Source organism: Anopheles funestus, chromosome 3RL (assembly GCF_943734845.2).
Source record: "Anopheles funestus chromosome 3RL, idAnoFuneDA-416_04, whole genome shotgun sequence".
Taxonomy (NCBI): domain Eukaryota; kingdom Metazoa; phylum Arthropoda; class Insecta; order Diptera; family Culicidae; genus Anopheles; species Anopheles funestus.
Window position 1 is genome coordinate 36,981,495 of NC_064599.1, and position 26,033 is coordinate 37,007,527.

Consider the following 26,033-nt stretch of genomic DNA (forward strand, 5'->3'; position numbering starts at 1 on the left):
GCTACCGTCAACTCAATCGATTGCTCGTCGAGGTGGAAAAAATGTCTGCAATAAAGCCTCTTACGCATTGGAAGAAAATGACACACATACAGAAAAAAAAAACAAAACACACTGGCGCGTTCTGGTTCATGAACGATTTTCTCTCAAATCAACCCACCAACCGATTCACGTTGTGGCACATTTTCTAGTAATTTAATCTTTGACGATCCGTTGTGTCGAACGGGGTCGTACTGTGAGGCGAGTAAAATCCAAAGGAACCAAGCGAAGCAATGAGGAATGACATCCATTTGCCATCGTTTTGCACTTACGAACGCTTGGTTCGATCCGGATGACTTTTTTCTCTCTCTTTCTCTCAGACAGTAGGTTTCATTAGTTATAAATCCTTGGGAGATGTTGGACAAAACGGTTTGACGTTCGTTTCAGCCATTGCTATTCTTTCTTCTTTCGTATCAATATTGCTGGAGTTAAGATGATTTTTTCCTCTTTTCCATTTTGCCCTTTTATATGCTGAAAAATATCAGCAAAACTGATCAATTTTTAATTCCTTTCGCTCGAACCGATCTTATACGTCAGCTGACCGTAGGAAGAAAAAAAAACAACAAAAAAATACCAAGCAATTTTACCGAATGCTTCGGCTTTACGATTTTCCCACCAGGATGTGGTAGGTTTTCCGATTTTAGCTTTTCTTCCGATGCGGAACTATAATTCTCTATAATCCAATAAAATCGTTATGAAATCTTATCAACTTTTCCATCGAGGTTGTGCATCTGCGAGGGCAGCCGTGTTCGTTAGAACTTTGGAATGAATTTGTTTTTTTTCATCTTTTCTTTGTATCCATTCTTCTGCTTTTATGCCGGTGATGAATGGACATTTTCTTGATGTTCAACGACCTTTGCAAACCCAGGTGATGATGATGATGACCAAACAACGAGTTTCGAAGAATTGAATATTTCACCATGAAAAACTCTAGAAAAGTGAAACAAATATATTAATTTCTATCAACATAATGAAGTTATTATTGTGAGTTTTAAATCTCATATTTTCATTACCATTGTCACTTTATGTCTTTAAAACATAGTCTTTAATACTAGAACTACCAAGCGTTTTAAGCGATTTTCGTTCTTTGTTAATTTTTAAACAACTCCAAACAGTTGGAGTTGAAGTTGAAACAATAAAATGGTGTTTATTGGAGATTGTACTATAGAATATGTATGTAAAATTCATGTTACAACTAGTTAAGTATTGTTTATCGCCCAAAAAAAAATGTGATGAAAATGAAGCGTTCCAGTCAAAACGACTGGTCCGTTAAAAAAGTTATGCATTTCACCTCATTAAGGATTATTATTTATTTCAGTAATAAACTTTTTACGACCAAAAATCTAAAAAAACTGCAACGGCTAAGTCATTACAAACAATAGTTTCCATTGCAAATATTGTACTATCAGTAGTAGAGAAAATTTTGCTTCCCCTGACGACCGTCAGTAAGGAACAAACTTTCCAGTATGCAAAGATCGATATCCTATCGAAACCTTCTTCATATTGTTTAATGGAAAATCAATCAAACTGCTACCCACTCAGCAACGAGCACGTGTGCATCAACTTTATCGCTATACGTTCGAGCATGTTTCATGTTCTGTCAACAAACAAACAATTCATTGTCAATGGCTAAACTTCCCTAAAGCCTATCACACTGAGAAAAAAAAAGTTTCTGCTATACACCAACACACTTTGAGGTCCATCATATCTAAGGATTGTTAGTAAAGAGAAACATGCCTACGTAATAAGGGGAACAACTTTCTTTTATACTAATCAAACATGTATGAAGACTTTGATGTTGTGTTTCATCTTTTGTACATTAAATGTAAGTAAGTTTTTTCTTACTGTGCGTCTGCATCTTTCCAAGTACAATGATGGTACCGTTACACAAATCATTTGACACAAATCATCAATTGATATAAAGTTAAATTTTCATTTTGTCTACGACTTGCTGTCGTTTTTCTAAAACAAAACTAAAAAAAACTCAAAGAACTACCGTGTGGAATGAATTGCACTTAACTGTTCCCTCTCGAATGCGACCACTTCGATGCAATAGAGATCTCAATTTAATTATTTCCATTTCCCCAACAATAAGCTCTACAATACGAGCCCGGCTTTGGTGCGTCACCTTCCAGCAACAAAACCTCACGGGACAATGTTTGGCAACCCACAACTAAGCTGGCAGTGCCAGACACACTGCAAACAGAACATCGTCCGTACAACCGCTCTTTAAAACAAAGACTTAATTTTCCATTTGCTACGATGATCCTCACCCTTTTCTCGCTTTCATACGCCGGTGGGAAAATTGTCCTGATCTTGCAATAACATTCTTTTCGTTTGGCCGGGGGGAAACTTAGGGCACGAATCACAACGAGAACTAAAAATCAGAACAACAATGCCCCAACCTGCCAGGCAGTGCCGACATTTGTGTAACAAATTTAGCTGAAGGTCAAGCGTAATTGTAATGCAAAGGCAGCTAATTGTGTCATTAGAAAATCGAAATATTGTATCTTGAAGTTTTTGGGGATTGTTTTTCTGCAACTCAAAACACACCGAATCACTAACAAGCGCACAAAATGGTCGATTTTTGGTTCTTTTTTTGTTTCAATCGGGTAATGAAATTAGCTGCAAAATATAAGGCTAACGTACCTTTGTTACCCAACCAGGATCAATTGAAGCTTATAGAATGGGGGCGCTTACTTGCCCACGCTCCCGAGGTAAGCAAAGGGGCTTTGGCCACCAAACCCAAAACACAACCCATTACCACAATGCGATTTTAGCTAGCTAGCAAGGATTCCTTCGTCTTAGTTCAAATCAGATTTTGTGGCGCTTTTGTGTCGGTGAATTCATAATCGGATTGGGCGCCTTTTTTTCGGTAATGAGTGAAGTGGAGCTTAGGCGCACTGTGGTGAACGAAATTAGCTTTGTTCGCTAAATGAAAATCGGTGAGTAAGTTTCAATGAACCACCCGATAGCGATGGAGGATATAATCTGGCATCGGTTTTTGGGGATATTCGCCCGAAAACAAATGTGCACTTTTAGAGTGCTAATTAGTTGGAATATTTCTAAAAATATATTGTGCTTTTGTGGTTTCCTTTTCTGTCCAGATTTTTGATAACAGTTTTGGGTAATTTTGAGTGATTTTGAGTTTAATTATGTTAAACAATATACAGAAACACATTTAATTCTATATACATGATTGATTTGCAAATAAATGTTTGAAATGATATCTTAATGACTAATTTATTTTCTTTTTTCTACTTGCAGAAAGACTCCATGCTACTCGATCCAACCGGAGCCGACATCCGGAACTGTGTGTCTCGTGGCAAAAGTGAGGTAAGATTCCTTAGCATTACAATAAGGTTGAACAAAAACACAATTTTAAATAAAATGAAGTGGCTCCAGTGGTACAAACGCTCACAAAACATGTCCTTTTTATCGTTATAACAATATGGAACATGTTAAGATTTCATCACCTTTCCCGCTTTCCATTAAATACCTTTTTTTTGGTGAAATTTGGCAAAAACGACGGTTCTTTCTTCCAGGAACACATTCATCCAGCATGGCACTCGAAAACCTTTCTCTAAAAATTCATTTCCCAACTGGCCCTAATTGCATCACGTTTCGTGGCGGGGTCGTGTAATTTCCTAACCATTCATGTTAGGTAAAGTTGAACGATTTCTTGCTCCGGGATTGGGGGTCCGGGGACGAAAACACCACCCAGGAACCAGTTTGTCAAATGCATCTACGATCAATGCAGCACGTTCATACTGCTGCACGATGTCTGTACGCTCTTGATCACATTCCAGATGCAAATGCAGCTGCGACGCCATAGCCGTCGTAACGTGCCCGGTTCATTGGACTTCAATGGAGGCGCCCAGTGGTTGGTACCAAAAAAAAAAAGAAAAATACCGTCCCAAATGCTCTACTGGTTTTGAGGTTTCTGTTTATGACAATATAAGGTAGTGCAGGCGCTAGCCGACGTACCTGAAATGCTAGAAATGGTATTGGCGTCAGATGATGTATAGCAGCTGGCAACAACGATTGACATCGATGATGATGATGACGACGACGGTGACACGAAACCGATGACGATGATGATGGCGCTAACCAGTTCCCGTGTACCACCAAAGGGGTTTAATGTGTTTTGCATTTTGTATCGGCATCAAAACCGCTGATGGATACACGGCAGATCGTTGGTTTTTGGTGGGTAAAGTTCTTTCGGTTTCCCCTCAACCACGGGGAGCACCCTTCCGGGTTGTGATAGAAGTCGGATGGGGAAGGTTCCGTGCGAGCTAGCGGGAGCTACGCCTTTTTTTCGATAAATTGTACCACCCTTGATGACATTCTCTTCTTCACGTAAAGTTTTTTTTATGACTTCTAGTGGAATGTGTGATTTTCGTATGCAAATGGACATGATGGGAAATTATCGTTTCGTTACTGTTGTGTGACGTGACTCGAGTGGTATCATGCAACAGAAAAAGTATTTTGTTGATCGCCTATCTTCGCATATTTACTGTTCTTAATCAACCCGCTTTGATGGTTTTTAATCAATAAAACTATAATGATCTTCAATAATTTAGACCGTTCAAATCAGCCCACTCTAAGCCCATGGTGCCCGTAGTAGTTCGTTCTGTGGCACACCAGCTACCCACCTTTTACGTGTGCACGAAAGGTAGCCCCAAAAATGTTAATACCAGCTGCGTGTGCACACGTGCGCAAGCGGGAACCCGGCATTCTGTTCGCCGTTTGGTACATTCGGTGCGCGTAACGGCAGCAGATGTCCGGCAACATCCTTAAAACCCGATTGCCTCCTAAAATACCCTCTTTCACACAGTCGCTTCCCGATGACGTATGCAGATGCGTTACATCGTCCTTTCTACAAACATTGCTCAGCACCAACTGGACGTTCAACCTGGTCGCAAGCGATTGCGAGAACGATTACGATGGGTTTTTGGGAAGGAGAAATTTGTAGCACTTTGCACCGTACCAACGAGTACCATCCTGCCAGGGAGGCGCAGTGAGTGTGACTGGCAACGGGCCAAAATCATCCTGCTGCACTCGCTTCGCCTTAGTCTCCCATCCATTCCCCAACACCACAATAAGCAACCAGGGAACTCGAAATTATTCACGTTTTATTTTAAATGCATCACGTACAATGTTGCAACTGTTTCATGCTTGATAGCATTCTCTCCGGTGTTGCCTTGGCCCGGGGAGGGCTTGGGAATGGGTTCTTAAGGTTCGTTCGATTATGGCATGGATTCCGTTGTTAGATGGGGCACCCATTAAACCGAATGCTGCTGCTAAAACGGGCCAGCACGAAATTCCCATACACGCCACACGCCAGCCACACACAAAAAGGTGATCCTAACAACGGATAGCTTTCAACTGTTCCGGGCTTCGTCTTTTCTGCCTGTATGTATGTCTATCTGTCGGTTTTGCTTTTTTCCCACCGGGACATGTAGTCGAGCATTTCGAACGTTGCCTACATCTCGGTTTAACGGCTGGAGCCTTTCAAGACTCGACACCAAACCACCTCGGCGACGTGTTCGACAGCTTATGGTCAGCATTTTATGAGGCTTTTCGGACGCGTAACGTTTGTAGAGTTGCATGATTGATATGCGAGATTCCGTTGAATGGTTCATTACATTTCTGGTGAAAGCCGTATAGTGGTAAAATTTATTCCATTTAAAAGGTTTTATGAGCGAAACCACATCTTTTTTCCGTGAGTGACGATCACATTTATTCTACCATTATCTTGGGTAGGTAAATCATAATAGCTGCTTTTGTGATGGAAAGTATATAAATAATAAAAAATAAATTCCAATTTTTCATTCGCATATAATGTTACGCTTATACGTGACATTCGTTAGTTGATATATCAAGCTAAGAACAATCGCGATTGAATGTGTGGTTTCTGTATGGTGATGTTGGTTGTTGTTTAAAAAAAATTAACCAGTTTTGGGGTTAAGGTACATAATTAAAAAAAGTAAAATTTCGGCGTATTAAATCTAATTTGTAATGGATTCGTGTATTAAAATCATTTCATTTTATCATTCTACTTATTTCGATTTCCCAGTAAAACATAAGGCATTGAAATCACTGTATGCAATTTTGAACAATTTTAAACGCATATTATGCTTTTCTGTACAAACAAAAATTCATTGGAAATGATCCATTTTGCAATCTCTTATCCAAATATTTTTTCCTACATTTTATTTAACGGTTCACTTTGTATCTCGCAGGAACGTGGCAATATTTTATTTTGCGATAGCCTTAAACATTCACCATTTTCTTCGTTTCACCGAAACATACCTATGATGTTATTACATTTCCTATGAAATAATCCATTTCAGTACGGGGTTGTGTTTGTTCGCAATTTTCCTCCCCAAAAAAGCCACTTGAAACACGTTTCATAATTCATCTCACCAACCAGCCCGTTGCATTACCAATTGAAACGATCGTAAAAATTTATGATTGGTCGAATGGAAAAAAAATACACGCAACACAAAAGCTGTCCACCCGCTGCCCCAACCAGGGCGTTGCATTCACAAACGGATAAATATAGCCCTCGGTGCTGGTAATATCGATTGCTGCCCGAAGACGATGACAATGCCCACAAAACATGGTAACGTCTTCCAAAAATTGCCATCGATCGAATACATTTAAAGTGGAGATGAAATCAAAATTTTATATTCCCCTTTTTATCCTTACGCCGCACATTGCCACACTCTGCCCTGTACGTAATAAATCTGTTTTATCGTTCCGTCCATTCCCGATTAAGAGTTTTTTTTTGTTTCGTGTTCCTTCCTTTTTTTCACGGTTGGAAGTTTTGTGTGGCCCTATCAGTGAACAATAAATCAGCAATAATTGAAACAAACGCCCTTCACTTCAAACGGTTCGAGTGTTTATGCACTTGCAAAACGTTGTACGTCAGCGCATACGCATTAAAAAACACACAATCACTCTAAAACAAACTTTTCAAGTGAGCTTTTCATTATTATTTAAGCCACTTAAAACCACAACGGAATGTTTTGCGCGGTATCGTGATTACAAAACATTTAAGAACTTTAATTAAAGCAAACCCGCACTTCTTGCAACAGCATAATCAGAAGCTTGTGATCAGATGTGTAAAAAAAGCGGGGAGAAGTTTTCATCAAAGAAGGTTAATGTTCATTTTGTTTTTTTGTTGTCTTTACCGAACTAGCTTGTTGAAGGAACAATCTCTTTGTCGGTGTTTTTTTTTTTTTGTTTTCTTCTTCTATTCACCATTCATTTCGTCTTCTCTGCAGTAGCAAAACACAGCTCATGCAGCACCATTCTAGTGATCTTTGCTTCACCGAAATCCTTCAATTATCGCAAGCCCGAACGAAGATGAACGAATCCAACCATGTGGGAACCAACGTGAGGGAAGAAATCGGTTACTTTATACCGCGAAAAAGAAATTTCGTCCCCGCACATTAAGCAAGATGCTGCTGTTGATGGCGTTTTGGGAAGTTGCTGGCCGGGCAGAGCTAAACCAGTATATGATGCCGTAACGCAGCGATGTGCAGCATAAAGGGCGACATGCCATCTTGATTTTTGTGACTCTCGGTGTTTCTTTCATACCCGCCATGTTGTGTGTATGTTGCACAAAAGTGGGAAGTCCCTTGAACTTGCCGGTAGCGTTCCAGTGTATAAAGGTCCCGTGTGTACCTTGGCGATTCATCTTTGAGCTGGTGAAAGGTTTTGTGATGTTGTGTTTTTTTTTCTTAATTTTTTGAAGAATCAACCCATCTTTCGTTTACCATCATAATCCGCGCTAAAGAATAACCTAAAACGGGGACTGGTTAGCGAGGTAGAGCGAACATTCCCAACGGATACGTTTGCTGCTGTAATTATATTAAAATTAAATTACATGGACATTAAACCGAAGCACAGCGTTGAGCGATGATAGTACGCGCGACTGAGAACGTTGGATGCCACGCGTCACTCATAGAATGTGCGACGCGCTCACCTTCGAGTGGCGTGGATAAGACGTCTCGGAGGAATTAAAAAAAAGTATAAGCCACCAACGTTTCATTACCGCTGTGCTTAATCTTTCTCGACCACCATGAGTGTGCCCTTTAGTTTCACCTTTTTGGGCTATGCTGTTATGAAAACGTTTCCTTTAATGGTTAACGTTGTGCTGTTTCTTTGTTTTTTATACATCGGTGCAGGAACCAAAGCCCTCTCCGATCTCCATCATTATCCCGCACATATCGACCTTATCTTGCTTCTTTAGCACACACACACACTACCACCAACAACAAAAAAGGCTCCTTCAGTACCTTCTGTTAACGGTTAACGGGCTCGCCAATAGTAGGAACACCGAAAGTGAGCCCTCTCCGGTGCTAGGAATAGTGGTTTGAAAGTGGTAAAGAAAAAAAAAAAGAAAGAACGTAAGCAAGTGGCATACATTCAGTGGCCTCTTCTGGAGTGTTGGTTCACGGCGCCTCTAAGTGGACTCGTAGCCGGCGCCAGAAGAGTGCATGCAATTGCATCCTCGTTGTACTGTGATACCGGTTGCCGCCACAAACGGGATTGCACTGAAGAGTTTAATTACGATACAAATTTGTTGGGCAACGCGAAAAAACCCCCCGGTCGCATAATGGGCGATATGCGAAGGTGTTCTTAGTCAACTGTGAGGACGAAACTGGGAGAATGCTTTACTTCACGAATTGCTTGTGTAAACGTAGATATTTTTTTTAAAGAAGGTTCTGTTTAAAGATTGGATTAATCAATCTTTTCAGAGAGTTGAAACAGATTGAAAAAATGGTTATAAGGATCTGAAACTTTTACTCACTCTTTTGAGAGTCATAAAAATATTACTCTAAACCATTCCTGTAATTATTCCTTGGCGTTTTTATTCACTCCTTCTCTCTGAAGACTAGTGACTCACTCTTTTGCGTTTCAACTCATGCAATAAGAATGAGTTAATTTGTTGTATTACTCTTTTTGGGTTTTAATCTCTCTACTGCAAAGATTAGTTATTGAATTTGCTGCAATTTCGTGTAAAGCTAATTGAATGTAATTATTCGAAATGTTGTATTTCATGGCTGGCTGCAAATTGTTTGGCGTAAACCGTATTGAATTTAAACACAATAGGTTACAATTTATGAAATATCTTTTATTTCTGGGTTATACTTACTCACTGTTATTGCGTGAGTTGAAACGCAAGAGAGACAAAAAAGACAAAAAAAATCAATTAACAACTCTTTCAAAGCAAAAAAAGAGTTTTGTAACAAATAAATTTTATTTTCATTTAAAGCCTAAAAAGAGATTTTTTTTTTGTTGAGAAATTCATTGCAAAAAATAGCAAAAATTAGCTTCCCAATTATTCCATACGATTACAAAAAGCTTTACCTAATCACGTCGAGAATTGCATCTTAAACGCAAAAATCGCCAAGCATTTGTGAACCGCAAGAAAGCAAACTGCTTATTTGTGACCAGCGAGAAAGTCATAAGAAACCAAAGCCAAAACAACAAAACGAAAGAATACTTCCACTTTTATAAGCTTTCGTGCTTCATGGCATTCGCTACATCATCCACTTCCCGTTCGCTTATAATTGATTTGACATTCAGACGTAATGGCGGCCCCTTTCCGGTTCCCATTTCGTGCTGCACTGCAGCAGTTGAATGTCGCTCGTTTGGCCAATGTCTACTCCTTACGCTACATACCCCTTCCCGGATTGGAGAACTTTTCATAATTCTGGTACTAATAAATTATATGGTTCGCTGTAGAAAAGAAAAACAATAAATACCTCATTCGTACCCGTTTCCAAGGAAAAAGAGGAAAATTATTGTTGACGTGTGGAGTTTGTTCTGTTCTTTTTTTTTTTGGTTTGTAATTTCGTAATAATTATCGATGGCAGGTATGTGGTCCTTCTCAATTGAGGGTTTGTGCGAGCCATTTATCCCATTCCGAACGTTTCTCAAACAGGTATACTTATGCAGTCTCTCTTACCTTACCATTGCAGATGTTTGATTGCAAAAATCACATTCGAGTCATACAGCCAATGGACAATGGAACGAGGCTCTACATTTGTGGCACGAACGCTCACAGCCCAAAGGATGTTGTAATATTCGTAAGTAGCTTGTTTTTTAAATCATACAAAAAAATCCTTCAATTATTCTGCCTTTCATGTTAATTTTTATTTCGGAATATTTATTAATTTAATGTATTTTAAATCCTTCGATAACATACCTGTGCAGAAACCTTTTCAAATAAATTCTTTCCCAGAAATATTTATCCTCCTGTCCCGCCACTTGTTCCAACTCAGGTGTTTCATGAAGTGAAAGATTTACCAAACACCCTGCAGAAGTTGTTGTTGAAGCTAGGGCAATAAATATTTAAATTTTCCACACCCAACAGGCGCATCGTTCGCGTCTAGTGTCGTGTGTAAATGCGCTCCCCAAAGTGTGCCAAACGAAAACCGCGGGCAATTTTTCCACGGAAACGAACTTTTCCACTTGATTTCATCGCGCATCATCACTCGATGGGATCGGTACGTTCAGCTATTTTTCGATTTTTCCTATTGCCATTTCCCACGCTCAAGAATGCATGGGGACTTTGTTGCTGTTGCTTTACGCGGAACATCTTCGCTCGATCGCAGCGTCAAAACTATTTCCTTTTGCGCAATCACCCCCGTGTTGGCCCATGTTTTGCCAAAACGTTTTTGAGGGTGTAAAATAGCGATACATAGTTTCACGTTCGGGTGTGTTCAAAAATCAATTACGTGATAATTCAAGCCGAAAGTGAGAGATAAGAGAAACAGTGGGCACCACTCGCTCGCGGGCAGAGATGCGTGACGAAGGACATTTCGTTTCCTTCCATCATCATTCGGATGGGTGTTTTTCTTTCTATTATTAGCGACGCTGTGTATTGATTCGCGGTGACCGGGAGCGGAAATTGGAATGAAAACAACATTTCACATAATAAAAAAACGTAAATATAAACCATTTGATGAAAAGAGAACAACAAACATACAGCAACAAAATGATTATAATACACAAAGAATGTCGTAACGAAGTCATATCAAGCAGTAGAATTAAACATTTGATAATATTTTGCTCAACAAAACGGTTACGCTAGCATACTATAAGCTAAGGTTGATTTTTTGAAAAATAAATAAATTATTTGCTCGTTACATAATGTGTGTGGGAAGATATACAGTTGGATATGCTTGAAAATTCTCGAATACAATTTTAAATATTTTTTCGAAACTTAAACATTCAGAAATTTCAGGTTGATTGCAACAGAAATATGCGACAACTGTAAACACAAAGCTTTTAAAACGTTTGCCTTAATTTATTGCGTATTTATTAACAGATTGTCTTGAAATTGTCTTCCAGTGAGACTTGTCGGGAACTTGTATTTCCGAATTCGATTTGTTGTTTAATAAGAAAAAAACTGTAATTTCTGTAGTGAAAATTCGCTGTTTTAATGTAAAAGTTTCGCCATTTCATAAAACTTTTTAATTTTTTAAAATAATTCTTTTTTTATCAGCGCTTCGTAGAAACTATTACAAAGATGTCAATTGATGCGTGTTATTTGAAAACATTTTTCAGTCCTCTTAAATATGTAAAATATTTTAGAGAAATACTTCGAATCCAATTCACGTTGTAGTTTTTCTTTTCAAATGTTAGAAATTTTTCTTTATCTCTGAGAATCTGAGAATATCATAATATTTATTAAAAATTATAATATTTCTACAAAATGTCCCGTAAATTTATAATACAAAAAAACATTGCATTTTGTTATTAATTATTCATTCCATCATTGCATTTTTTTCTATTTTCCTTTATTAATAAGGCAAGGTTAAATTAATAGCTTCTATCTGTGTACACATTTAATAAACCTACTACCTTTCATCTATCATCCTTAGCGAAACTTAACTCACTTGCCACGGTCAGAGTATGTACCCGGGGTCGGTCTCGGCGTTGCCAAGTGTCCCTACGATCCCATCGACAACTCGACCGCCATCTACGTGCACGAGGGCAATCCCGGCGGCCTACCGGCACTGGTAAGTGCTAATCATTTCCAACTGCATCTAGGGCAACATTACACTGAGCAGAATGACAAGAAAAACCGACCCTTCGTACCACCTCCCCTGTACAGAACGGATTCATTTGTTAATTTTTCCATGTTGTTACTCTTCTCCCACCTCCACGGTCCCTCGCCTTGCCCCATATCCGGTCCGGTCGTACTGTCGTCCCCAGTACTCCGGTACGAATGCGGAGTTCACCAAGGCGGATACGGTAATATTCCGGGCGGATCTGTACGAGATGTCCTCCGGGAAGAAGATGTACAACTTCAAGCGTACGCTCAAGTACGACTCCAAGTGGCTGGATAGTGAGTATAATTTATTATGCTTAATTTTCTTCCCCTACTACAGATGCTTCCTGCACTTCTCCCATCACTGATAATCATCATTCTTTTCCAATGTAATGGAATGTTTTAGAGAAACCTAGCTTCCCCCTTACCACGTACGTACGTACCGCCACACCAGGAACATCATACGCTGCATTTGGCTGGATGACCGCTGGCCATTTATCAATTTGCACACTGGATTGTGACAGCGCTGCTTATTTGATGCCACCCATCTTGCCTTACATGGGCACTTGCCGGCACTCTGGCGTGTACGGTCCACCGCTACCGATCAGTACAAACTAGCCAGTTTTTCATGCAACCTCCATGTGCAAAACCATCTCGAGTGATGCAAAACCATGCCCCACTGCTGTTGCTCTCGGTTTTGCGGGAGTCAAAAACCACAAAGCACATAACATTTCAGCTAAACTTGCAACCACAAATCCCCGTTTCGTTGCGCTACCATTCACCATTGCGCTAAGGTGAAAGGTGGTGATGGTAGTAGAGATTCGGCTGGTTGTTTCCGTACTGGAAGCAAGTGTTTATCTCATTGTAGGTAATTAACTGCGATGAGTGAAGTGGAGCGCTTTCGCTGGCTTCGCTTCAGATCCACTTGAAGCCATCCTATTCCCTGGTTGTTTAATCCTGCGTGGGGCAGATAGTGGTGCACCTAAAATTACAACCAAATTTCTATTTACCGAAGGAAATACACCGGTTATTTCGGTACGTGTGGTTTGTGAAATATTGCTCTCGAAAATCCCAAAATCATGAATGCCGCGGAAACAATCGAAAAACCGCAAGCAATCGCTACGCTACGGCAGCTAGACAAATAAAGCCCGTATAGGGTACGGGTAAGCAAACAGACAAACAATCCCCTAATTGGCCAGCAAGCTTTACGCAGAAAACGGCTTACTAGCGTATTGCTTTGGAACCATGATCTTAATCCCGTCCGCCTATTGGGAGGTTTATGGATTTATGAACGCTTGACCAAACAATCTTTGGATTCGTCTCGATACGGTGGCCCATATCACAGCGATGACTTATGGGAGTTTCACTCCATTGTGGGAAGCTAAATTACATGGGAGATGCAGCGACCATGTAAGATGCTTATGATGATCGACTACAGCGTATCGTTGGTATTGTTTTCAGTCATTTTGCTGTCAACTATTCAATGATAGACGCTCCAATTTTATTTGACTCGAGAAATTATAATTTAATACCTAATGGAAGTTTAGCAAAATAAAACAAACAGAGTTTGTTGGCTTTGTAAATTTTACATTTCATGTACCATAAAATGAAGGCAATTAGCTTCGTTATTTGTTGAGCTTTTAATAAAATAATAATTACTTAATGAGATATTTATCTTGAAAGAATGGAATATGAATAATGAAAGAAGGAATATTATGATAACAAATTTATTGTTTCCTCCCGGAAAAAGAAATTTTCCTTGCATTTCCATTGTTTATCGTTCATCTGTTTGTACACAGGGAAATATTTATTCCATCAGATGCAACTTGAAACCGAAAAAGGGAATAAAAAGTGATACCGCTTGAACGCAACGGCTTCATTATTAATCCTTCGTAGCAAAAGTTAAGTGCAATACGAAGCGCTGTCTGCAAATGGAAGTGAACCTGAAGCACGGCACTCGATCCGGATGCACTTTGCTCTCCGGAGAAATTAAGCTTATTTGCTTTCTGGTTGGATAAGAAATTAAAAAATACAACAAACAAAAAACCCCGGAAGAAGGTACATTAGTCCATCTTCACCGCGCTGCTTTCGTACAGTATCAGCTGGATTTATTTATTTTGCAGTTATTTTTCTTTCCTTGTAGTACGCGACATTGCACCTGTTAATGATAATTTCATTTGCATTTCTTTTCCTGCTGCTTCTCCCATTCTCAGAGCCCAACTTTGTCGGTTCGTTCGATATCGGTGAGTACGTGTACTTCTTTTTCCGTGAAATAGCGGTCGAGTACATCAACTGTGGAAAGGCGGTATATTCGCGCGTGGCACGCGTCTGTAAGAAGGACACCGGTGGCAAGAACATCCTCAACCAAAACTGGGCTACCTACTTAAAGGCGCGGCTGAACTGCAGCATTTCAGGCGAGTTCCCGTTTTACTTTAATGAGATCCAGGATGTGTATCAGATGCCATCGGATAAGACCAAGTTCTATGCCACCTTCACGACCAGCACGAATGGGTTGGTGGGTTCAGCTGTGTGTAGTTTCAGCTTGGGAGAGATCCATTCTGCGTTCGCCGGTAGGTGACAATCAAGAAGCAGAATTGTTTCTTTGGAATGAATTCCTATCAACCAAAGAATTTGTTTTATTTTGATAGGTAAATTCAAAGAGCAAGCAACATCCAATTCAGCCTGGCTACCGGTAATGAGTTCCAAGATACCTGAACCCCGACCAGGAACATGTGTTGAAGATACGACCACACTACCAGACGCTGTACTTAACTTCATCCGATCACACCCACTGATGGATCGTGCGATCACCCATGACTATGGCAATCCAGTATTTTACAAACGTGATCTCATCCTCACGAAGCTGGTCGTTGATAAGTAAGTATCACCTCAAACTAATTCTTGAAAGCTGCCATCCTGCATTTCTACTCTATTCTACCCATGAACAACACAACAGGATCAGTATTGACATCCTTAACCAAGAGTACCTAGTGTACTATCTGGCGACGAATGAGGGTCGTATCTACAAGGTGGTACAGTACTTCCACGATGGACAATCACGGGCAAAGCTGTTGGACATCTTCGATGTGGCACCTAACGAACCGATCCAGGTGATGAGGCTTAGTCAGCGGTACAAGTCGCTGTACATTGGCACCGACTCACGCATCAAACAGATTGATCTGGTCATGTGTAACCGGCGGTATGATAGCTGTTATCGGTGTGTACAGGATCCGTACTGTGGTTGGGATCGTGACAGTGGTAGCTGTAGACCATATCAACTTGGATTCCTTCAGGTATGTTAATTCGTTCACTTTAAAATAATTTAGTATGAATGTGTTGCTACACAAATTGCATACTTTTAGGTGTTTTCTGACAAATTGCAATACAAGGCGTAAAATTCGTTTTGGTCTCATCTGAATATTTATAGGGCTGTAACGCTAATGGCAAAATCGACTCTCGAGCAACACATACGATATTTTTTTAGAATCTTTGCTATTATTTTGGTAAACTTTTTAAAAAGCAATATATTTTAAATCAAAAATCCTTTTAGCTAATGAAATTATTTTTCACTCATAAAAAACTGACATAAAATCATGCACAAATAAATAATTAGTCATCACACGTAACAATTGAGGCTTTCAGAATCGATCCAAATTATCGTAACTAAAAACGTTCCTTCGTACCCGTACGCCTCACCATCTAACAGTGGGGCACCATTTTCATTCGATTTCCATTAGTACGCACATATTAGAATGAACAAAAAAAACTCGAACAGAAACACCTCACGATTGCCCTACTGTCGGCACCTAAAACCCATCGGCTCGCACGTATTTATTAGTATCGATTTCAATTTTATTGCTCGCGCTTAGGGACGACGCTTCGGGAAAAATGGCCCTGCGTGCGTGTGTTTGTATGTGCACATTTTCCCAAGCGGCCAAATGTGGGCATCCCAAGGTTGGATGGAGTGCCGGTGTAATGATTAGAATAATTACTCCCTCTCGGGTTTGTCGATACATTAGCTCGATTCGAAATCCCTTTTTGAAATTCCGTCCCTTCCGGCTCGTTGCGTTGCTCGTGTGAACAGCAGCAATCCGGGACGTGTGCAATCATTCTATAACGATGAAATTGATTTTTAGAATTGGGCCATAACCAGTGATCGTCACCACGAGACCACTATAGATCCCTAGAACGGAACAGAGATAGAAGAAGAAAAAAAGCCACCTCACACACACACACACAAACGTTCGACGGAACAATTTGATCGGTCGTCCTCGTGGCGCCATCACCATAATGTATCGTTAATTGAAAACTGGGGTTAAAAGGGTTTCACCCCCTCCCCTCCCAACCCAAAAATCGATGGCCTCTCTACAGGGAGGAGTGGCGGTCCGTTGGCGAGTGCTGATTATCGAACAGTTTTAATCGCATTAAAAAGCGATACCGAATTTAATCACGATTATTGGAAATTTTGACGATTTGACGAAAATTGCACAGCACCGCCATTGATGGACTGTGGAAGTATGTTTTAACACCCTTTCCTGTTTTTTTTTTTTGATAATTTCACCCACGGCAGGATGTTGGCAACCGGACGTCGGACATTTGTGACACAAACGTGATGCGGAAGAAAATCATCGTCACCTTCGGACAGAGCGTACATCTCGGGTGTTTCGCACGGGTACCGGAAATTCTGAAGCACCAACCGGTCACTTGGTATCATCATTCAAAGGAGCGTGGCCGTTACGAGGTACGTTACAGCGTTACCAAGCACATCGAAACGTCCGAAGGTGGACTTGTGGTGATTGCGATTAACGAAGTGGACAGTGGCCGATACGATTGTTATCTCGGCGGTTCGCTACTGTGCAGCTTCAGTCTGGTTGTGGATGCTCATCGGTAAGAATAAAATCATCCAGTGTCTTAGATGTACCACGTAGAATGGCTCTAGATCGTTTACTTTAACTGTCTTTGCAGGTGCACAGCTCCGAGCAAGGGTAACGATTATCAGAAAATCTACTCCGATTGGTGTCACGAATTTGAACGGTACAAATCCGCCTTGAAACGATGGGAAGCGAAGCAATCGGTAATAGGGCAAAAGAAGAATATGTGGAATCTGTGACGAACTTCGACTAATCATTACTTTCTTCATATATTTTTCTTCTTCTAAGCAGCAATGCTCAACGAACCCAAAAGACAATGAGTTGGACCTGTACCAAGGCAACGGAAACGTCTGATGATAAGGTAACGATAGTTTTGCAGTCATGGAAAAATGTTCTGATTCTATAACAAAACAACTAAAAATTTTACACCTTTTAGGTTCGAAGCACCTCATCAACAGGAATCGTTACATTTTAACAAGCAAAAACAACAACAACAACAATGTCTGTGATAAGCGAAGGAAATCCTATGACAATGCACAAACAAAATAAAATATTGAATGAAAGATAACAACATAGCAAAGAAGCGAAAACACTACAAAACTACACAAGAGTAAGCGAAAATATAGCGAGTTTAGTAAACCGAAAACGTCAAAGTCCCGTTCCCTTGACCACCCACCCCCCGTTGTAAGTAGCAATGTTCGTCATAAGTCAACAATTAGGAACAAATGTTTAGCTGATGGATGCAAAGAGGATGGTTAGCAGAGACATAAAACTAGTAGACGTATGCAATGCCGAAGCTTGATAGTAAAGATACTAATTCCGACGGCTATAATAATGGTCGCTCCTGCTTTAGCGTACATCACTGTACATCGAATTTCGAACTTACCGAATGTGTAGCTGTGTACACTGTCGGAAACAAAAACACCGGGGAACAGTAGCGTTTTTGTTTTTTTTTTTATGTAACATACGACCGAAATGAGCGGTTGGAAGGGAATTGCGATCGCAATCCATACAGGTAAATAAAGGAATATTTACGTTGTTTTCATTTCCTTTACCGTCAACCTTTATCTCATTTTCCGTTGCTAGATTAGATGATAAACCTCTCCGGAGAACTGTTTAACCGCAGCGTGGGATAAAGGATATTCACATTAATTTTAAATCGTAAGTGTACAACGGCCACGCATCACATATCTCCTCTCGAGCTGATCAGTTTCCACACCGATCTATTTTCCACAGATTTGTACAATAAACAAGCAATGGCTTCAACCGCGACTGATCGAGATTTCGAGTGTCTACAGCATCGCACATCGCCTCCGATTCTCATGCTCGGCTTTAGCAGACATCGGCGAGGTCTCGTGTGGAAATAGCCGCAGTACGAGACACTGCGAAAGTGCTCCGCTGTAAAGCAAGTAAAGCAATCACCCTCTCGAACACACGTTCTGTCGCAGGTTGTAGAGACTGAACCGGTCGGTCAGTATTTTTAAAACGGAAGAAATCTTCACTGTAGCATACTAAACTCTTCACTTCATACCGACACACGCAAAAAAAAGCAACACAAAACACGCAAAAAGTGAAAATGAAAACCGAAACACGAACGACGATCGATCGAAACAAAAAATTTCGCAAAATCTGTGATAACTTTAGCATTTAAGTGGCTCAAATGGTATAGATTTCGCAGTTCGGAAGTGGTAGGGAAAACGAATGGGAAAAAGCATAATAAATAGTAAAACAAAACAACAAAAAAACGAACGAAAACAAAGTAGAAACACTGACGAATATTATTGCTAGTATGATAGTGGCGGAATGAATTGATATGAGAAAATGGAAATGAAAATGATCAACTAATAAGAAGGACTGGCTCGTGTTTTCGTTCTTGGTTGTTTTTTTTTCTTTCTTTCTTGGACAAAATTTGTTTGTTCAACTTTTTTTTAATAATATTAAGTGAAGAAGAATTTCTAGGCAAAACAAAACCTACACAAAGACATAAGAAAAACCAACTCGTGTGTAACTAATGTAATTATTAACGAAAAATAAAATGATAGACATTGATCGAACTCAATAGAGACGTACCTGTGAGTGTTTGATTGGGTTGACTTTTCCTATCCGCAATATGTTATCACTATGCACTTTATTTTTCCATAGAGTTTTATTACACAAGCATCATGGACCATCAAGTTATAAATCATAAATCAGAGAAAAACATTTACTTCGGAATACAAAACTGCTTCTTCTCTGTTCCTTTGATTTTACACATTGGATTTTTTATTCCTCATACACACTTCAATGACCTTTTTCACTTTTAAAATACCACACTCGATATTAATGGTAATATTTTTCACGCAATAAGCAATAAGCTTATTGAGAAATGGACATCACTTTTTTTCACCATAAAACAAAAATTTCCCTTTTTTCTGAACACTAAGGCACATACACACTTCAATGCGCTTTGGCACATTTAAAACACCACACTTGCCTACAATGGCCATATTTTTTTTAGAAGACTTCACCAACCAATATAAAATAATCAATACAATTTCAAGAAAAAACAACCAACACTTGCATTTTTTTTCTGTGCACTTTCCGCAACATGTTCCGAAAGTTTTTCGTTTTTTTTTTATTAATTCCAAATTGTATGAACTAGCCAAACTTAGCACCGATTTTACGAGAAAAAAATCAAACCCTAAAAGTTTATAGCATGGTTTTATGACAAAACTCGCTGGCAAAATGCACTGCCCAACACAAATGCAAATAATTTGCACGCTTAGTACACGCATATTACACGCACTGATTTTACAATCACACACGTACTCTCACAGCTTACAGCAAACTGCGCTGAACACAATGATGACTTTCACGTAGGAGTAAGAACGCAAGAACGTACATTGCACAGGTAAATGCTAGGTAAACCACGATTACGATCACCATTTTAGATCCAATTTCTTGCCAAATTGTAAAATCCTTTTTCATAAATCGGAGGTTTTGCTGTCTGATAACATTTTCTCCTTTTCTCATGATCAATATCTCTTCTGCTTCGTTATGACGATACACCTACACAACTATAATTGCCCATAAGGTCGCCCGATTTTATCTTTAGCATCTTATTCTTTTACACGCACTTCTCTCCTCCTTGAGAGACGAACATTTGTTCGATCATGTGGCAATGAACTAGTTAGGAAAAGATGGGTCCTTTCAACGTTTGATCACCGATGGGATCACCGTGTTGGCGATTCTATCTCCTACCAACATTCACGCACATTTTCGTTCCGTCTCTAGTACTCATCCGTAATTCCCGAGCTTTGGAAGTCGTCGACGCTAGTATTTACTATTGCTTATATACTATTTATTTCACCATCACTGCAGTTTAATTTATGAGTATAATCTCCTAAGTAACACAACAGCGCGTTCCTTAAAAAATCAGCAAAGATTTCGCTGTGATCAACCAAGCATCTCTTCAACACGGCAGCCACATTATCACTAAAATCCGATATGTTATGCACAACCAAACAATTAAACCGATTGAACTGTTGAAGAAAAGGATGTAATACCTTTAAGATCATATTACTGATCATAATTCATAGAAAGAAACCACCTTAAATATGGCTTGTTGGCCTGTTAACTCTTAACAATGATAAATGTTCGTTTACCAACGCTGATGAGCGAACACCACCTCGAAGCCAGCACCAGTTTTCCATCAAACTTTCATTCCCTGCAGCAACGCAACAGCCACACAAAAAAAAACCATCCGATCTTTCCATGGCTTTATTTGAAACTAATCATAATCTGATCGCACTAACCGAGATGTGACTCTACTATTCTTTCGCATGTACCGTTATGGTAGAAGCGTATCAAGCAGTGCTCATATTCACTACGAAGGATTTCTATTTGCAGGGACATGTGTGTTAGTAATAACCGAATTGACAACGTTTCACACATATTTTTAGCATCTGTGGATAAACCTCGAAAGATGTATTGCGTGCACAAAACTAAGGTTGTGGTTTACTTTGCGATCGATGCGTATGATCGTGCCGTAATCGATGTCCTTTGTGATAGTATTCGTGACACCTCGAAGCGCTAAAGGAAGCGATAATATTCGTGCAAATTGAGCGAGCAAGCATCACAAGACAGATTAGATTTTTATCGGTTTATAGAATAAAAGTATCGCCTTATTTCTACTTAGTGGAGTTGACATTTTTTTCTTCACGTCATTTTTGTTTAAGCCACTTATTGTAATTCTTGCGTTTGCCTTGCCAGCATATCCTGGGTTCCATCGAATCTATTTAAGGGTCTAAATATTACGTTCAGGTGGCAGCAAGGCAAATTAGACGCTCTTCCCAACTTTACTTTTATTTACACGTTCATCCCTAATATAACATTAGAATAGAACAATTTACTTCATCATACGAGGATCAAATACAGGCGAAGTTTGTTTTTCATCTATGAGATTAAATATATCAACAACTTCTTATCCGTTTTGTTAACTTTGTCCTCGCTATAAATTGTAAGTATCAGTTAAAACGTTTTCTGCCGACTGCTCCGGTCCAACAAATGACTTAGTAAATAATAAAAATTGCTATCTCAAGGTCATTAACAACATCTAAACAACTTTACGACCATTATCTTTACGCTTCATCCCGTATATTTTGAGCACTTCAGAACTCCTCTGCTTCAACTAGCTTAGTGTGGGACCCAACAAGTGTCATGGGTCAGTTTGTCGTATACACAGTCGCTTGTTAGCATTAGCGATAAGCGGTGTTCTCCCTCAACGTGTGATAACCGATGCAAGGGATAGATACTGACAGACGGCGCACGACAAACCACCCAAGATGTCACCCAAGAAGTGTTAAGGTTAACAAGGCATCCAAACCGGTTACTTTATTCGCTTCATTTCAGCGGGTTCTTCCTTCTGTTTGTTAACAAGGGACACTAGCTCTTTTTCCATCGGGATCGTGCTGTCGTCCTTGCCGGGGGCATCATCAAATATCTTGAAGTTCTTCGAATAGTACCATGTACCCATGTCAAAGCACGTTCCAATGATGACAAACACGGCCGCCGTATAGTTCATTGACACGCGTAAAGCTTCCCCATCGTAAAGCCAACAGTTTCCCCGTTTGGCACAGGTGCGTCCCCATAGCACACAGGTACGATCAATGATCGCACCGAAGACGATCGGTGCAGGAAGAAACGAAAACAGCGTGTTGATTGCCATCGAGAATCCCATCGAGATCGCTTTATCGCGTGGTTCAACACATCTGCGAAGAACAGAACATTATTAAAAACGTAACAATCACACATAAGAAATTCCTTCCCACCTTAGTCCAATGAGGAAGTTGGCAGCCGATTCCGTTCCTCCAATGAACTTGTTCACACACATTACAATGAGAAAGAAGTAGAAAGGTGTCCAGCAATCAACAGGACAGCTTCCGGGCATAGCGGAACCAAAGTTGGAGGTAACGTTTCCATCATCAGTCAAAAGATTTGGAATACAGGAACAATTGCTGTACAGCTGAAACAAGAGAGAGGAAGTTACCTAAGATGAAGTGTATTTACTTATAAATATTCCTGCTTACCATCATTCCACTACCATCCTTCGACAATTCCTTACATCCAGCGTGACATGGTGAAAGATAGGTTTGTCCATCACTTCCACAAATTGGAGCATATTTCACAAAATCGCAGTTACAGCCGAGACTACAATTCGCGTCCTGCGAACTAAAAACAAGAGCACTTTTGTAAGCTTTGCAAGATATTTTGCCTGATCCACAGTTTAAACTTACTTGGCAACAATATCTGCATTATTGAGTGCAGAACATCCAAACCATGCGTACCCAACGATACCTGCCGCCGATAGAATGCTCGTGACGACATTCCATCCAGCCAATTGGCGCGAAGTTACTCGTAGTTTCTGAATCACCATACCAGCGATCAGTATCCCTAGGGCGGAGAACACGAGGGAAACCGATCCAGTAACCATGCTGAAGTAGTGTAGTAGAAGATGCAGATTAAACTATGAAGGCATTCACCCAGCGCCATCCATACTCACTTTGCCTGGGATGGAGTTAAACGATACTGGATCTCGATGTACTTCGCCTGGAACAGGAAGAACGGCATGTACCCGAAGAAGTAGAAAATGCTGGCTGCATTATTGAACACGTACGCTTTGTTGGTGATGAGCCGACGCAGCGTCACCAACATGTCACCAAACGACACCTTCCTGTCAGCATCTACATCTTCCTCGGCGGTCGAATTGGTACCACTCGTACGGCTTGCCTGACGTGACAAGGATATCCGTTCAGCCGTTCTCGGTAAAACCTTCGGGAAGCTGGCTGCAAATGATAGTCAGAAAGTTTTGACATCTTTAACACACGAACACACTTCAACGCCTGTGGTGCTGCTTTGACCGCGTTGGCTGACAGGCGTTCCTTTATTGCGTTTTCCCATTAAGTACGGTACGATGCTATCTCGTAGGTATGCAAACACAAAACAAATCCACCAGTCGCCATATTATCGCGTTCAGTGTCTCGTCTATTTTGCACTCATGTTGCGAAATCGTACTTCGTTAATTTCCCTCCCAACTCTTTACTTACCAAAGAACGGAGCAATGAGGATTAGCGTAGAGCCGAGTGCTAACCATCCCATCCACCACGCACCGATCCAGCGTGGATCGCTTTGATCGTAGCCCGGTTCGACACCGACGTGCACAAAGTACTTCAGACAGAGGGAAGCCAACGAGAACCCCACCAGCGGTCCCATTCGTCGTCCAAAGGCGGCCAAGCTGGAAAGGAACGGTACCTTCTCCTTGCGCACGTTATCATCGAGATAGGTGAGCCCGAGCGTGAAGTACAGCGATGTTCCGATACCGGATAGGAAGCTTCCAAAGAACAGCACAAGCTGAGGCCGGATGTCTCCCACGTCCAGTGAACAGTCCGGCGATAGTCGATCCTCTCGACACAGGTTATCTGCACCTTTCGTCCAATTTCCCACATTCTGCATCAACTCATCGTGTCCTTTCGAGAACAGAAAGTGTGGCAGTGCGTTTACGAAACAGGACAATGCCATGCTGACGATACCCATCGCAATCCATAGCGGTTTCCGACGGTTCGAAGCATAGTACGAAAGGAACAACGATGCCAGCACAAACGATAGATCCGATCCGGCCGTTATTATACCGACCGTACGGGACGATATCTGGATGCTTTTTTCCACCGTAGTAAGTGTGCCGTAGAAGTACGAAGTGGTGGAGTTAAGAATGCATCCAATAAGCCCGAACAGTAGTACGTAAAGCTTCTTACTGGCGAGCCGCTGCCAGAACGGTCCCCGGCACACCCAAAAGCCACACTGTACATCCCGTTCACTGTACGCGGAAATACTCCGATCGAAGGCGATCTTGGGCGGAGGGGCATTAAGGCCCTCGTTCAATCCGTTCGCCAAACTACCGTTCATGATGCACGCAAGGCTACCGGTCAACTGTGTGTGGCTTACGCGATCGGACGAACGTCGAGGATGAGATGCACAACGCCGGATGGCTTATCAGCGACTTAAGTACCTTTATTACCGGAGATACGTTTCGGTGAGATAGGGAGCTTGATCTCACAGCATCATGCAGCATGATTTTGACCATTTACTTGGATAAAATGATTTTTTTTCTATAATTACTCCTTGGTGAATACGTTGACCCGTTTGGTATACCGTGGACCGTGTTCTGTTCACTTGCTCGTTTTTGGTGGAATGCACACAAAAAAGTGAGAAAATGTTCTCAGGCATTCAGTAAATGATACCACCAACAAAAGCACAACAAACAGCAGCGAAACTGTTTATGATGGGATCATATTATGTTGAATGAATATGTAGCACAAATGCCCCCGGTGCTAAAAGGTCATTAGTCACGATCCGGACTATTTGTGTGTGCATAATTATTGGCTATGTTCATTAACAACTGCTAATCGTTTCAGCAGAATTATAATTTTCGGTTCAATTGCAATCATTAAAGGTCAATCGATTCGTCATATATATTTGTGTCTGTGTGTGTGTTTTTTGGAGAACCTGATGATAGGATAGGTTTTGCGTGCAATTGCATTAAGTGGTAATTTAGAGTTTTAATTAGTGCCATTAATTGCATTTCGCTCTTAAGTACTGCAACAGGAGAGCGTATTAGATTATGAAGTTAATTATCATTCGACTCATGGTGTGTATGCCTTTTTAGTTTTACAAATGAATTTTACAATTTTTTTTTAAATAACAAAAATTAAAATAAATAAGAGATTTTCCTAATACCTTTAATCCACCTAAGTGCGGCACATATTAATAGCAGACAATCTTCTCTTCTTTTTTTTGTGGCACTACAACCGCGTGTAGAGTCTAACAATAAACTGAAATAAAATAAATGCTTGAGGATTAAAATATTTTTAAAACATCGAGCAAGTGTGAATTTTCTTTTTCAATTTTCAATTTGTGCAATTGTTTATATTTCAGTTTAGGTGTTATCTATTATTGATTTATACATTTCTTTGTACTTTATACACTTTCCGCACGTGGCTTTACATCACGCATTACAACGCATTACAGTTTAAAAATTTAATTCGTTTGTTAAAATCAAACGAACAATCGCTAATAGGCTGTTCAAATCAATTAGATGTTGATTAGAGGTTGAGAGGTGGTTAACCCACACAGAAATTATATGACTCCCAGGTAAAGTTATAGTTATAGTTTTACCTAGCTGTCAAAACAATTTTTATACAATGAAGCATGTAAATTAACAGTTAAAGATTAAATTGGTTTAAATCAAACAAAATAAATGCATCACCAACCTATTTACGTTATAAAGGGCCTATTGAACTTAATTGATGAAAGTCCCATTGAATGCGAAGACAGAAAAGATAGTTCCTAAAAAGAGAAGGGTATGGAATCTGAACAATCTTTTAATCCTTCCATTAAAGTCATAATATCATTAGCCTTAAGGAATTGGATTTTCCTATTTGTTCCACAAACGTGAGATATTTTAAAAGAATATCTAAAAATGTGCAAATTTAATTTGCCGCTAAAACTATTCCGCT

General features: G+C 40.2%; 2 protein-coding genes across 4 annotated transcripts in view; one reads left to right on the forward strand and one right to left on the reverse strand.

Annotated features, from left to right (window-relative positions):
• Positions 1-19,046, forward strand: part of LOC125767622 (semaphorin-2A-like) — a 94,408-nt gene extending 75,362 nt beyond the window's left edge. For all 3 annotated transcript variants that reach the window (XM_049434399.1, XM_049434400.1, XM_049434401.1), the window contains 13 exons: positions 3,304-3,372; positions 10,035-10,142; positions 11,943-12,080; positions 12,277-12,409; positions 14,326-14,682; positions 14,761-14,989; positions 15,069-15,405; positions 16,683-16,999; positions 17,078-17,186; positions 17,275-17,344; positions 17,420-17,998; positions 18,070-18,144; positions 18,220-19,046. In XM_049434399.1, the coding sequence (XP_049290356.1) occupies positions 3,304-3,372; positions 10,035-10,142; positions 11,943-12,080; positions 12,277-12,409; positions 14,326-14,682; positions 14,761-14,989; positions 15,069-15,405; positions 16,683-16,999; positions 17,078-17,186; positions 17,275-17,337 (1,860 nt within the window). In that variant the 3' untranslated portion in view covers positions 17,338-17,344; positions 17,420-17,998; positions 18,070-18,144; positions 18,220-19,046. The remainder of the gene's footprint in view (positions 1-3,303; positions 3,373-10,034; positions 10,143-11,942; positions 12,081-12,276; positions 12,410-14,325; positions 14,683-14,760; positions 14,990-15,068; positions 15,406-16,682; positions 17,000-17,077; positions 17,187-17,274; positions 17,345-17,419; positions 17,999-18,069; positions 18,145-18,219) is intronic.
• A 2,550-nt stretch (positions 19,047-21,596) lies between these two features.
• On the reverse strand, positions 21,597-24,532 carry LOC125767635 (solute carrier organic anion transporter family member 74D-like). The gene is made up of 6 exons (XM_049434423.1): positions 23,568-24,532; positions 23,024-23,306; positions 22,758-22,955; positions 22,551-22,692; positions 22,293-22,486; positions 21,597-22,232 (listed from the first exon to the last, which is right to left on the reverse strand). Exons 1-6 carry the CDS (start codon positions 24,421-24,423, stop codon positions 21,851-21,853), a joined length of 2,055 nt encoding a protein of 684 aa, XP_049290380.1. The 5' UTR covers positions 24,424-24,532; the 3' UTR covers positions 21,597-21,850.
• Positions 24,533-26,033: the final 1,501 nt, after the last annotated feature.